This window comes from Schistocerca piceifrons, chromosome 5, assembly GCF_021461385.2.
Source record: "Schistocerca piceifrons isolate TAMUIC-IGC-003096 chromosome 5, iqSchPice1.1, whole genome shotgun sequence".
NCBI lineage: Eukaryota > Metazoa > Arthropoda > Insecta > Orthoptera > Acrididae > Schistocerca > Schistocerca piceifrons.
In genome coordinates, this window is record NC_060142.1 from 273,996,548 (window position 1) to 274,011,373 (window position 14,826).

At 40.3% G+C, this 14,826-nt stretch overlaps 1 protein-coding gene across 4 annotated transcripts in view; it reads right to left on the reverse strand.

Annotated features, from left to right (window-relative positions):
• LOC124799222 overlaps positions 1-14,826 on the reverse strand; it is a 185,103-nt gene that overhangs the window by 102,833 nt on the left and 67,444 nt on the right. For all 4 annotated transcript variants that reach the window (XR_007016986.1, XM_047262757.1, XM_047262758.1 and 1 more), the window contains exon 6: positions 12,031-12,100. Coding sequence is in view for 3 of the 4 variants with exons in the window: in XM_047262757.1 (XP_047118713.1) it covers positions 12,031-12,100 (70 nt within the window). In the remaining variant the exon portion in view is untranslated. The remainder of the gene's footprint in view (positions 1-12,030; positions 12,101-14,826) is intronic.

The following is a 14,826-nucleotide window of genomic DNA, read 5'->3' on the forward strand; positions in this document are numbered from 1 at the left end:
TACATCTGGCACCAGTTAAAGCCTAGATACACAGAGTGCATGAGCTAGGTTTCATTACACCTGTAGCATCCAATGAAGCAGTACATAAATAAACACTGAATGATGTTATTAGAACACGTGAATATTTCAAATCCAGACAAAGCGTGTACACATATTGATGAACCATCTCAACTTTCACCATATCCTTAACAATAGTCAATAAGTGATTCACACTGGTTTTTGTGCTGAGCAAACAATTTCACCTTTAATAATCAAGTTTTGGAAGCCATTAACAAAAAAATTTCTCCATTAGGTATTTTTTGTGATCTCTCGAAAGCCTTTGATTGTGTAAACCACCAAATTCTTTTGAAAAAGGTGGAATATTATCAGTTTAATAAGTCACAGCTGCAAAATCCTAACGCGAATTCTTTACAGACGAACGGAAAAACTGGTAGAAGCTGACATCGGCAAAGATCAGTTTGGATTCGGCAGAAATGTTGGAACACGTGAAGCAATACTGACCCTACGACTTATCTTAGAAAATAGTTTAAGGAAAGGCAAACCTACATTTCTAGCATTTGTGGACTTAGAGAAAGCTTTTGACAATGTTGACTGGAATACTCTCTTTCAAATTCTAAAGGTGGCAGGGGTAAAATACATGGAGCGAAAGGCTATTTGCAATTTGTACAGAAACCAGATGGCAGTTATAAGAGTCGAGCGCCATGAAAGGGAAGCAGTGGTTGGGAAGGAAGTGAGACAGGGTTGTAGCCTGTCCCTGATGTTATTCAATCTGTATATTGAGCAAGTAGTAAAGGAAACAAAAGAAAAATTCAGAGTAGGTATTAAAGTCCATGGAGAAGAAATAAAAACATTGAGGTTCGCCAGCGACATTGTAATTCTGTCAGAGACAGCAAAGGACTTTGAAGAGCAGTTGAACGAAATGGACAGTGTCTTGAAGGGAGGATATAAGATGAAAATCAACAAAAGCAAAACAAGGATAATGGAATGTAGTCAAATTAAGTCTGATGATGCTGAGGGAATCAGATTAGGAAATGAGACACTTAAAGTAGTAGAGGAGTTTTGCTATTTGGGGAGCAAAATAACAGATGATGGTCAAAGTAGAAAGGATATAAAATGTAGACTGGCAATGGCAAGGAAAGCGTTTCTGAAGAAGAGAAATTTGTTAACTTTGAGTATAGATTTAAGTGTCAGGAAGTCGTTTCTGAAAGTATTTGTATGGAATGTAGCCATGTATGGTAGTGAAACATGGATGATAAATAGTTTGGACAAGAAGAGAATAGAAGCTTTCGAAATGTGGTGTTACAGAAGAATGCTGAAGATTAGATGGGTAGATCACATAACTAATGAGGAGGCATTGAATAGAATTGGGGAGAAGAGGAGTTTGTGGCACAACTTGACAAGAAGAAGGGACCAGTTGGTAGGACATGTTCTGAGTCATCAAGGGATCACCAATTTAGCATTGGAAGGCAGTGTGGAGGGTAAAAATTGTAGAGGGAGACCAAGAGATGAATAAACTAAACAGATTCAGAAGGATGTAGGTTGCAGTAAGTACTGGGAGATGAAGAAGTTTGCACAGGATAGATTAGCATGGAGAGCTGCATCAAACCAGTCTCAGGACTGAAGACCACAATAGCAACAACATTATTGTCTAGGTGGTACTGTTGGTTAGTGGCTTCAGTCGTACATAAAGGACCAAAAGCAGACCATAGGCGAATGGCTCTTCCGGAGAACCTTCCTCATGGGAGTAGTGTACTTTAAGTTGCATGGTGCCCCAAGGCCCGATTTTAGGTCCACTGCTATTTTTTATTTTCGTTAATGGCCTCCCTCTTTGTTCCAATCCAAAGAGCAATTTTATTCTTTTTGCAGATGATACTTCAATTCTCATTGCTGAATTGTCTGACAACAGTCTTGAACAAACGACAAACAAAGTTTTCTCTAAAATTTTAAATGGGTTTTCTGCTAAACAGTCTCTCACTCAACGCAAATAGAATCCATTATATGAGGTTCCATATGCCACAAAGAAATCTCGAAGAAATTAACATAAAGTGCAGAGATCAACCAATACAAAAGTTGAGGATACAAAATTCCTGGGTGCATACATAGACATCAAATGTAATTGGTCTATTCACATCCTTCATCTCTATAAAAGACTTAGTGATCTAATGTACTCTATGAATTATTGCTTCTGCGACTGAAGTGGATATTGTTAAGACTTCCTACTTTGCCTACTTTCGTTCAATAATGTCTCATGCTATTATATTCTGGGGGAACCAACGTCCCACAAAAAAATTTTCACTGCTCAAAAAGAGCCATCAGAATAATGAGTAGTGTCCATCATAGACACTGTTGCAGAAACTTCATTTTGAAAGATGGGGATCCTTACCACCACCTCACAGTATATTTTTCCCTTGCTGACCTTTGTCTGTAAAAACTTTTCTCCATACGAATACAACAGTGAATATCATGATTACAACACAAGAACCAAAAATAGTCTACACATTAAATTGAAAAGTGCAAAAAGGAGCTTATTACCCAGCATTAAGCTGTTTAATGAACTCCCACCACATATCAAATGTCTGCATAAACAATTACAAAAATTCAAACAATTACCAAAATTCAAATAAATCCTGAAAGAATGATGAATAGAGAAATCTTTTTATATGGTCAATGAATTTATGAGAGAAAATGAATACCACCACTAAATTTACAGTTTTTTTACAAATACTTTTAATCTCACTATCATAAATATATAATAATTTGGTTTGCTGTATTCATGTATGTATTTGCTGTTTTACTTAGTTACTTTTGCTTCCTCTGTATATTATGGATCCTTCCTAAGTGTAACTCAATATTCTATTAATTGAATATCTTACCTGATATCTTATCTAAATTGCATCTTTTATTGTAATTATGTAAATTATCTTCTATCTGATCGTGCCTTAGTATATCACAATACTCTGTTAACTAGATGTATGTTCCTTATTTGACACCTTATTTACATTGTATATTTTATAATATTTATGTAGTTACATCCGAAATATGTACAATTTGACATATTCCATATCCTTGTGATTTACTTCGAACCTGGATTGTTGGAACACAAAATAAATAAATAAAACTGTCAGTGCCACAAAATTTAAAAATGTTACAATGATTTCTGGGCAAAATTAACTGTTATCATGAACCATGGACCTTGCCGTTGGTGGGGAGGCTTGGGTGCCTCAGCGATATGGATGGCCGTACCGTAGGTGCAACCACAACGGAGGGGTATTTATTAAGAGGCCAGACAAACGTGTGGTAAGGTGTGGTTCCTGAACAGGGGCAGCAGCCTTTTCAGTAGTTGCAGGGGCAACAGTCTGGATGATTGACTGACCTGACCTTGTAACACTAACCAAAACGGCCTTGCTGTGCTGGTACTGCAAATGGCTGAAAGCAAGGGGAAACTACAGCCGTAATTTTTCCCGAGGGCATGCAGCTTTACTCTATGGTTCAATGATGATGGCGTCCTCTTGGGTAAAATATTCCGGAGGTAAAATAGTCCCCCATTTGGATCTCCGGGCGGGAACTACTCAAGAGGACATCGTTATCAGGAGAAAGAAAACTGGCGTTCTACAGATCGGAGCATGGAATGTCAGAACCCTTAATTGGGCAGGTTGATTAGAAAATTTAAAAAGGGAAATGCATAGATTAAAGTTAGTTCTAGTGGGAATTAGTGAAGTTCGGTGGCAGGAGGAACAAGACTTTTGGTCAGGTGAATACAGTGTTATAAATACAAAATCAAATAGGGATAATGCAGGAGTAAGTTTAATAATGAATAAAAAAAAAAAAATAGAAGTGCGGGTAAGCTACTACCAATATCATAGTGAACGCATTATTGTGGCCAAGATAGACACAAAGCCCACGCCTACTACAGTAGTACAAGTTTATATACCAACTAGCTCTGCAGATGATGAAGTGTATGTATGAAATGTGTATGAAATGTACGATGAGATAAAAGAAATTATTCAGGTAGTGAAGGGAGACAAAAATTTAATAGTCATGGGTGACTGAAATTTGAGAGTAGGTAAAGGGAGAGAAGGAAACATACACTCCTGGAAATGGAAAAAAGAACACATTGACACCGGTGTGTCAGACCCACCATACTTGCTCCGGACACTGCGAGAGGGCTGTACAAGCAATGATCACACGCACAGCACAGCGGACACACCAGGAACTGCGGTGTTGGCCGTCGAATGGCGCTAGCTGCGCAGCATTTGTGCACCGCCGCCGTCAGTGTCAGCCAGTTCGCGGTGGCATACGGAGCTCCATTGCAGTCTTTAACACTGGTAGCATGCCGCGACAGCGTGGACGTGAACCGTATGTGCAGCTGACGGACTTTGAGCGAGGGCATATAGTGGGCATGCGGGGAGGCCGGGTGGATGTACCGCCGAATTGCTCAACACGTGGGGCATGAGGTCTCCACAGTACATCGATGTTGTCGCCAGTGGTCGGCGGAAGGTGCACGTGCCCGTCGACCTGGGACCGGACCGCAGCGACGCACGGATGCACGCCAAGACCGTAGGATCCTACGCAGTGCCATAGGGGACCGCACCGCCACTTCCCAGCAAATTAGGGACACTGTTGCTCCTGGGGTATCGGCGAGGACCATTCGCAACCGTCTCCATGAAGCTGGGCTACGGTCCCGCACACCGTTAGGCCGTCTTCCGCTCACGCCCCAACATCGTGCAGCCCGCCTCCATTGGTGTCGCGACAGGCGTGAATGGAGGGACGAATGGAGATGTGTCGTCTTCAGCGATGAGAGTCGCTTCTGCCTTGGTGCCAATGATGGTCGTATGCGTGTTTGGCGCCGTGCAGGTGAGCGCCACAATCAGGACTGCATACGACTGAGGCACACAGGGCCAACACCCGGCATCATGATGGGGGGAGCGATCTCCTACACTGGCCGTACACCACTGGTGATCGTCGAGGGGACACTGAATAGTGCACGATACATCCAAACCGTCATCGAACCCATCGTTCTACCATTCTTAGACCGGCAAGGGAACTTGCTGTTCCAACAGGACAATGCACGTCCGCATGTATCCCGTGCCACCCAATGTGCTCTAGAAGGTGTAAGTCAACTACCCTGGCCAGCAAGATCTCCGGATCTGTCCCCCATTGAGCATGTTTGGGACTGGATGAAGCGTCATCTCACGCGGTCTGCACGTCCAGCATGAACGCTGGTCCAACTGAGGCGCCACGTGGAAATGGCATGGCAAGCCGTTCTACAGGACTACGTCCAGCATCTCTACGATCGTCTCCATGGGAGAATAGCAGCCTGCGTTGCTGCGAAAGGTGGATATACACTGTACTAGTGCCGACATTGTGCATGCTCTGTTGCCTGTGTCTATGTGCCTGTGGTTCTGTCAGTGTGATCATGTGATGTATCTGACCCCAGGAATGTGTCAATAAAGTTTCCCCTTCCTGGGACAATGAATTCACGGTGTTCTTATTTCAATTTCCAGGAGTGTAGTAGGTGAATATGGACTGGGGGTAAGAAATGAAAGAGGAAGCCATCTGGTAGAATTTTGCAGAGAGCATAACTTAATCATAGCTAACACTTGGTTCAAGAATCATAAGAGAAGGTTGTATACATGGAAGAATCCTGGAGATACTAGAAGGTATCAGATAGATTATATAATGGTAAGACAGAGATTTAGGAACCAGGTTTTAAATCATAAGACATTTCCAGGGGCAGATGTGGACTCTGACCAGAATCTATTGGTTATGAACTGTAGATTAAAACTGAAGAAACTGCAAAAAGGTGGGAATTTAAGGAGATGGGACCTGGATAAACTGACTAAACCAGAGGTAGTACAGAGTTTCAGGGAGAGCATAAGAGAACAATTGACAGGAACTGGGGAAAGAAGTGCAGTAGAAGAAGAATAGGTAGCTCTGAAGGATGAAGTAGTGAAGGCAGCAGAGGATCAAGTAGGTAAAAAGAAGGAGGCTAGTAGAAATCCTTGGGTAACAGAAGAAATATTGAATTTAATTGATGAAAGGAGAAAATATAAAAAAGCAGTAAATGAAGCAGGCAGAAAGGAATACAAATGTCTCAAAAATGAAATCGACAGGAAGTGCAAAATGGCTAAGCAGGGATAGCTAGAGGACAAATGTAAGGATGTAGAGGCTTATCTCACTAGGGGTAAGATAGATACTACCTACAGGAAAATTAAAGAGACCTTTGGAGAAAAGAGAACCACTTGTATGAATATTAAGAGCTCAGATGGAAACCCAGTTCTAAGCAAAGAAGGGAAAGCAGAAAGGTGGAAGGAATATATAGAGGGTCTATACAAGGGCGATGTACTTGATGACAATATTATGGAAATGGAAGAGGATGTAGATGAAGATGAAATGGGAGATATGATACTGCATGAATAGTTTGACAGAGCACTGAAAAACCTGTGTCGAAACAAGGCCCCCGGAGTAGACAATATTCCATTAGAACTACTGAGGGCCTTGGGAGAGCCAGTCCTGACAACTCTCTACCATCTGGTGAGCAAGATGTATGAGACAGGCAAAATACCCTCAGACATCAAGAAGAATATAATAATTCAAATCCCAAAGAAAGCATGTGTCGACAGATGTGAAAATTACCTTACTATCAGTTTAATAAGTTACAGCTGCAAAATACTAGCATGAATTCTTTACAGACGAATGGAAAAACTGGTAGAAGCAAACCTCAGGGAAGATCAGTTTGGATTCTGTAGAAATGTTGGAACACGTGAGGCGATACTGACCATACAACTTATCTTAGAAGAAATATTAAGTAAAGTCAAACCTATGTTTCTAGCATTTGTAGACTTAGAGAAAGCTTTTGACAATGTTGACTGGAATGCTCTCTTTCAAATTCTAAAGGTGGCAGGGATAAAATACAGGGAGCGAAAGGCTACTTACAATTTGTACAGAAACAAGATGGCAGTTATAAGAGTCGAGGGGCATGAAAGGGAAGCAGTGGTTGGGAAGGGAGTGAGACAGGGTTGTAGCCTCACCCCAATGTTATTCAGTCTGTACATTGAGCAAGCAGTAAAGGAAACAAAAGAAAAATTCAGAGTAGGTATTAAAATCAATGGAGAAGAAATAAAAACTTTGAGGTTTGCCGATGACATTGTAATTCTGTCAGAGACAGCAAAGGGCTTGGAAGAGCAGTTGAACAGAATGGACAGTGTCTTTAAAGGAGGATATAAGATGATCAACAAAAGCAAAATGAGGATAATGGAATGTAGTCAAATTAAGTCGGGTGATGCTGAGGGGGTTATATTAGGAAATGAGACACTTAAAGTAGTAAAGGAGTTCTGCTATTTGGGGAGCAAAATAACTGATGATGGTCAAAGTAGAGAGGATATAAAATGTAGACTGGCAGTGGCAAGGAAAGCATTTCTGAAGAAGAGAAATTTGTTAACATAGAGTATAGATTTAAGTGTCAGGAAGTCGTTTCTGAAAGTATTTGTATGGAGTGTAGCCATGTATGGAAGTGAAACATGGACGATAAATAGTTTGGACAAGAAGAGAATAGAAGCTTTCGAAATGTGGTGCTACAGAAGAATGCTGAAGATTAGGTGAGTAGATCACATAACTAATGAGGAGGTATTGAACAGAATTGGGGAGAAGAGGAGTTTGTGGCACAACTTGACTAGAAGAAGGGACCAGTTGGTAGGACATGTTCTGAGTCATCAAGGGATCACAAATTTAGCATTGTAGGGTAAAAATCATAGAGGGAGACCAAGGGATAAATACACTAAGCAGATTCAGAAGGATGTAGGTTGCAGTAAGTACTGGGAGATGAAGAAGCTTGGACCAGATAGGGTAGCATGGAGAGCTGCATCAAACCAGTCTCAGGACTGAAGACAACAACAACAACAACAACAACAACAACAACAACATACATGCCAGGTGGCCAAGATCACTTCTCCACTATACTAGTTTCACAAACCAGGTATTAGTTGCTCATCTAGTCATACCACATAGTCTTCTTGAATATAAAAAGTATGAACAATCTGTTTCATGCTCATCAACATTCCCAATGAGCAAGGTTGTTACTCTGGTGACTGACTTACAGCAGTACAGAATAGGGCTCTTCAGTTACACAAACAAGCCAGTGGCATGGAACATCCAATATAGTTGGCATGAAGTTTCTGCCAATAGCTCAGTGTTGTTTTTGAAGTTGAGAAAGAGGTGCTAGCAATTATTTATGGGGTGTAAAAATTTCATACATATTTGTAAGCAATAAAATTTCATTTAGTCACAGTTCACAAGGCACTAATAACTCTTTTTGCCCCATGCTCTTCAATGTGAGAAAAGATGGCATAACAACTGCAGTGGTGAGCACTATACTTCAGCAGTTACATTTACAAAAACTGATACTGGCCCACAGTGCAACTTGTGAATGCTGACACTTTTCTGCCCCTAACCATGAGACTAACTTCAATAGGCAAAACAAAAATATATTTTTCACCTTAGACAACAACATGCACCAGGCCCCAGATGAGATCCCAGTAACTGCTCATGAAGCAGTCTCAGCAACAAAGGAGAACTAGTTAAATAGCAAGTTGGTGTCAGTTCAGTAGGAATCACTGGAGCACCTTGCAAAAGTGGAAAAATTTGTCCTGCAGCATCTGAATGCCACATATAATATCCAATTATTCAGTAATGCAGTAGAAGAATACTAGTTCTTGAGTAACTTTCTGCATATTTTGCCAACATCACCCACTCAAGTCAGTACTCTGTTCTCTGCAATACCATTGCAATGAGCCAAACTTGTGCAGTTCTGCTGTTACTTTTGTGCTTATAAATATGCAGAGCACTGCTGATTTTGACTTTGCAGTGCTCCAAAATTTCTCTTGTTGAATACAATAGAAAAGAGCAGTGTGCTGAGCGTATGACACTTTGTGATTCTCCTCTTTCCATGGCCACAGTCTTTCTTTGCTCAGTGAACTGAGGTTGACTGGATTTTTTGCTTGAAAGTAAAATTCAGTCTGGACACTCAGCAACAGGCACTATTGAAGGAGCTGTCCTTCCGTTCAGCAAATTTACTGAAGAAGACACCTACTCCTAGAACTGGGTTGTCAGCCATCTGTACGGTATTACGAGAGAGGAATGGGCAGTAAAGCACAATAATTTTTTTCTCCCCTGGTATTAAAGCTGGAATGTTGAAATATTATGATGATATAGTTTGAAGTTTTATTTTCATGCGCAGCTCTAGCAAGAGAAGCCTGAACTATGTAACAAATGTGATACACATATTACTGTCATCTACTTGTGAAGAGCAGTGAGATGTTGTTTGATATTTGTGGGCCTTTGGGCATAATTCAAGTGAAATTCGCATAGAAGTGAGTGACCTGTATGGGTATGACTGTATGGACCACAACAGTGACTCCAGGTGGTGTGCATTCTTCCAAGAGGGTAGGGTGAACCTTAATGATTCACCACACTCTGGCAGCTGGTAACAGCTGGAACCCCACGGAATGTCAGAGCCATTAAGGCAGCAATTTTGAACAACCAGTGTGTGCAAGTGCAAATCTTACCACAGCAGTTCAACATTTCCTATGGTGTGAGGTATGATACTCTTCATGACACATTAAAATTTTGTGAAGTTGGTGCCTGCTGGGTGACTAAGAACTTGAAAGATAACCACAAGTGCAAATTATGATAAGCTTGGATCATTTACCATGTTATGCCAAAGAAGGGGCATAATTTTGTGATAGGACTCATCACTGGTGATGTGTCGTGGGTATATCAGTACACACCCGAAACCAAGCAGGCCTCTATGGGGTTGAAAACATGCAGGTTCCCCACTACAAAAAACTTCAATGTGACTCAGTCTACTAGGAAAGTGCTTGTGACAGTGTTCTGGGAGATGCATGGTGCGCTATTGCTGGACTTTGCTGAAAACAAGACCACTGTGAATTATGCAGCCTATATTAAAACTTTGGTTAAGTTGCTGCCCTTTATGACAAATGCCACAACATTAATGCTGACAGTGTCAAACTTTTTCATGACTATGCTTGTCCCCATGTTGCTGCTCCTATTTGTGAGAAAACTGCCATATTTGTGTGGGAGGTGCTCCAGCATCCACCACAGAGTCTGGCCCTTGCAACATCAGACTTTCATCTGTTTGGTTCCATGAAGATATTCCTGGCCAACACTTTGTGACAGAAGTGTAATCAGCAGTCCGCAGTTGGCTCTACTCCAACCAAATGGACTTCTCCAAGCAGGGCATATGAAACTGGTACCATGATGGGAGAAATGTGTTGAGACTATGTAGAAAAGTAGGTAAAAGATGTAAGTTCATCTGTGATTTTTTTTTGTTTTGTTACCTATTTACTTTTTGGTAATAAAATCATTGTGCATTGCTTTCTGATCTTCCCTCTTATGTGAGAGTCTACATGTCAGAAAGATCTTCATTTGAGCGGAACACTGTCATGAAAATCAGGATTAGGAGGCTGAGACTTTTGAATGGTGTCAACAGGTCACTGATAGGTTTGATTTTAGAAGGAAAAATTGACATTCAGCTTCATAACTGGAGAAGACCTCAAATAAAGTAGCAAATATGTGTTTAGATTTTCCATGAATATGCTTACACAACAAAAGTAAACAGAAAAACAAAAGAAAAATGAAGAAGAATGGTGTCAATTAGTTCACTTACAAGTGAACTAATTTGCACCATTACAATCAAAGAATGTAAAAGGGTGATCACAGGTTGGTATGTTTGAGTTCTCTCCATTAAATTTTGAAGACTCCACAGGGCATTGACCAAATATGAGATTTTTTTACAATATGGCAATGTACCTGACCACAAACATTTCTTGACAACACTACACTGCAAAAATCATTCACATAATTTTGAACACTTGAAATTGGTTGTGTTTTTGTAAGGAGGACTCCTGGGTCTGAAGTCCTGTGAAGGATAATTCAATCACATGAATGAGTTGTATCCACTCTTTCTGACATGTCTGAAAGAACAGACACCACACGGAATCTGCAGCTGTGATACATTATATGTAAATTGAATGCAGAGAGGGAGAAGGGAAAGGAAAGGGAAGCTGCATCATGATTTTAGGCAGAATCAGCAATGATGAGAGGAAGGACATGGACAGGGACTGGGGATAGGTGGCACTTGGTGGGAGAGTGGGTTGGCTGAGAGGTGTGCTGAGACAGTCTGCACAGTTGTGACAGACATGCGTGTGGGTGTTGCAGTGGTTAACGTAATTACCTAGTAAGCAGGAGATCCTTGGTTTGACCCAGTGTAGCATACATTTTCACTCATTTCCACTAATTCTGTGTAAAGTCCCGATGCAGCTGACATCAATAGTCCCTTCTTAACCTTCCATTTCCTGTCCTTTCTCCCCACTCCACCTTCAATTTACATATAAGGATAATTTACCTAGTGGTTTGAGAAGTTGGTCCAATGAATACAACGTGAAGACAAGTACTCTGTGAAGATGTTAAGGTAAGTTTCTCAGGATACTGTGTAATCTCCTCAAAACATTCAAAGTATCCCTCATATGTTTATAACAACCTTCCAAAATAAGTTTGCTCTTGTTGTTACAAAGAAAATAAATTCTGAAAGTTTGTTTCCAGTTATTTCTCTTGAATCTGTAGATACAAAGTACATGTGATAAGTTTCCTGCCCTTTACTGTATTTTGTACAGTGCACATACAAGCTGTCAGTGGAGTCCAAAAATGCTGAAATGAGCTACTCGTTAGTCAGTCAGCCAGATTCTTTGTCTGGCAAATAGTGTTTATTTAGTCCATTTTCCTGTCTGACTTTTTCAGTTTTTAATTGTATTACTCTGAGGCAAATTCATTTATGACCCATATTACAAACAACAGCACCCATAATGTGTCATTGTAGAAAGGAGAGCATAGTTTCTTATCCTTTCATTCTTAAGACAAATTAAACATTAGAATAAATCATTCATGATGTCTTTACAAATAAAACAGAACAAGTTCTTTCTATGCCTACTTGATATAATATTTGGTGTAGCATACCTTCAACTTCCTTAAAATTTTGGATGGACAAGTTTACTAATAAACCTGCTATGCAATCTCTCACAAGAATCTGAAACAAAGATTGTTTTTGTACCACACATAAGTAAGATGTTATAGTTGAAATAGAAACTTACTGCACAACTGTTCAGTTTACAAAATCAGTTTTTAACTATACATCTTCATACAACTGTTTATGTCTACATTTCTATACTATTCTGTAAGGACTACAAAACATGTCAAAGTACAGTTATGACTATGATTTGTGTCATCATCAGGGAAGAGAAAAAGTATAGTACAGTTTCTATAAGTTATTTAATTGGATAGATAAAATATCTACCCACCAAGTGGCAGCAGAAAACACACATAAAAGACAGTTGTAACTGGCAAGCTTCCGGAGGCAGTGGCTCCTTCTTCTGGCAGAAGGGTTGACAGGGAAGGAAGAAGGGTGAAGGAAAAGGACTGGAGAGATCTAGGAAAAGGGGTAGATTTTGGGAAAGTTACCCAGAACCGCAGGTCAGGGGAGACTTACCATGCAGGATGAGAAGGAAACACTGATTGTTGTAGACTGCATCAGTGGAGGTTTGAAAATCTGAGAGATTAAAGGTGGAAGACAGGGTAATATGCTTAAACATCATGCATGATGTTATAGCAGCAATCTCTGTCTGCATAGTACCCCGTATTCCACCTTTAAGCTCTCAGGTTATCAAATCTCATCCAATGCAGTCCCCAACAATCAGTCTTTCCTTCTCATATCATACAATAAGTCTCCCCTGACCTGTGATTCTGGGTGACTTTCCCAAAATCTATCCTTTTTCTAGACCTCTCCAGTCCATTTCTTTCACCCTCCTTCCTTCCCCTTCGACCCTTCCACCTGAACAAAGAGTCATTGCCTCCAAAAGCTTGCCAATGACAACCGTCTTTTATGTGTATGTTCTGCCACCACTTGGTGAGAAGATTTTTTATCTATCCAATTAAATAATTTTGTCAATAATTGATTAGCTTCTATTAGTTGTATTTTTGTCCTTCCACTTATAAATAACTTATATCAAGGGCACAGCTGAGCATAAATTTGTTGTAATCCACTCATTCAAAAAATAAAAATGAAACACAGTGGACTTTGAAACAAAGCACACACACCATCCTGTTGCTTCAAACAATGTGATAAGTAACATTAAAATACAATGTATGTAAAGCTTTTTTCATCTAATGTTTGCCACCTAATAGCTCAGGAATGAAAACTGAATCCTAAACAAGATGTAAAGTCTGATTTTAGAACTTCATGATTCTTTCTCAGGTCATATACTTCAGGGATCTGTAGTGCAGTCACTGATATTTAGTTGAGTTCATATGAATGAGAAGTATACAAGATTGTGAGAATTTACAGATTTAACATATTTAATAAGACCTGTTTATGATACTAAGTGTTGTGTCACTTCTCACACTATGATAAGACTACTCTTATTCAGGTTGTAATTTGGAAATCTCATTAAAAAATAGTTTACTTACTAATATGGTACACTTTAGTATGAGCCTATGAGTTTTGTGGATGACCAACTCCTTCCACCCCAAAGGTGAATTTCTTGACAGAAGCACATACACTGACAAGCTTAAAAATTACGACCACAGTCCACCATGAGGCTGAATGCTGCCTGGTGGTGCTGCAAACATACAATAAGGAAAGTATGTCATCACAGTAGTGATGAATGAGGATTCATTCAAGTGGTCATGTGGGCCACAAATGGGAAGACAGAGAGACTCTGGCAAGGAGCAGATTGTTATGGCCCAGATTCGCGTGCTGTTGTGAACATATTGGTAATTGACTGAAGGACAGTGAAACCACGAGTAGATGTTGGATGTCCACCTTCACAACCCAGGCCATCTAGATCCTCACCCCCAGTGCCAGCTTTTATGAAATTCACAGATGGGGGTTATCGTTACAGGACATTCTCCACTCCCAAAATTATTCTGGCCTCAACTTACAGTAACCTACTGACCTTATGTGTTCCACCCAACAATTTTCGCCCTCTCATCGTATCAGTTTCTCCATTACATTCCCTCACCCTCTTTGTGTGCTGCCCCCTGCCAATGTACCTGCCTGTCCTTTCCACTTTTCCACTCCTCTCCTTTCCTGCTCCCCATTTTCCCCTCACACTCCATTTCTGATGTTTCACTTGGAAGTCTCTAGCCCTGCACACCCTGCCAGCAAGTGCTATTCTCTCCTCTCCCCCCAGCCACACCCTGGTAAACTCACCTTTCCCTGTACCACTCCAGATTGTTATTCATATGAAAATTGCATTCTGGTCAGAGCTGATGGTGGTAGTGGCCATATGTGATTGAGGTGTGCTTGCTGGTGTCAATGTGCGACGAAGGCTTTGACCAAAGCCTTAATGTGTAACAGTCTTTTCGTTGTGCTGCTTGCAACTCAATGGGTCATCTTTACAGTGAGTAACAAACCATCCTTTTCCTAATATTGTTGATATGTTTGTTATTATTGATCTATGATGTAATAATAGAATCATTTGATCCCAGTGCTCCTGGCAGACAGTCATCACAACTTTGCATTTGCTCTAAATCCAACAGATGGTATTTCAGTGTACAGCAACAATTAAATTGTCAGTTTGATGTCAGTACTTTTCCTGGAATTTCACCACTTTTGTAGTTTTCTCCAAATTCCACAGATGACATTTCAGTATAAATGATTGGTTTTTGTAGATTTTGTATGTAAACATTTTGCTGTCAGAGTGTATTGTATGAAGGTGTACTCAAACATAATCCTTCCAAATTTTAATGTGAAAA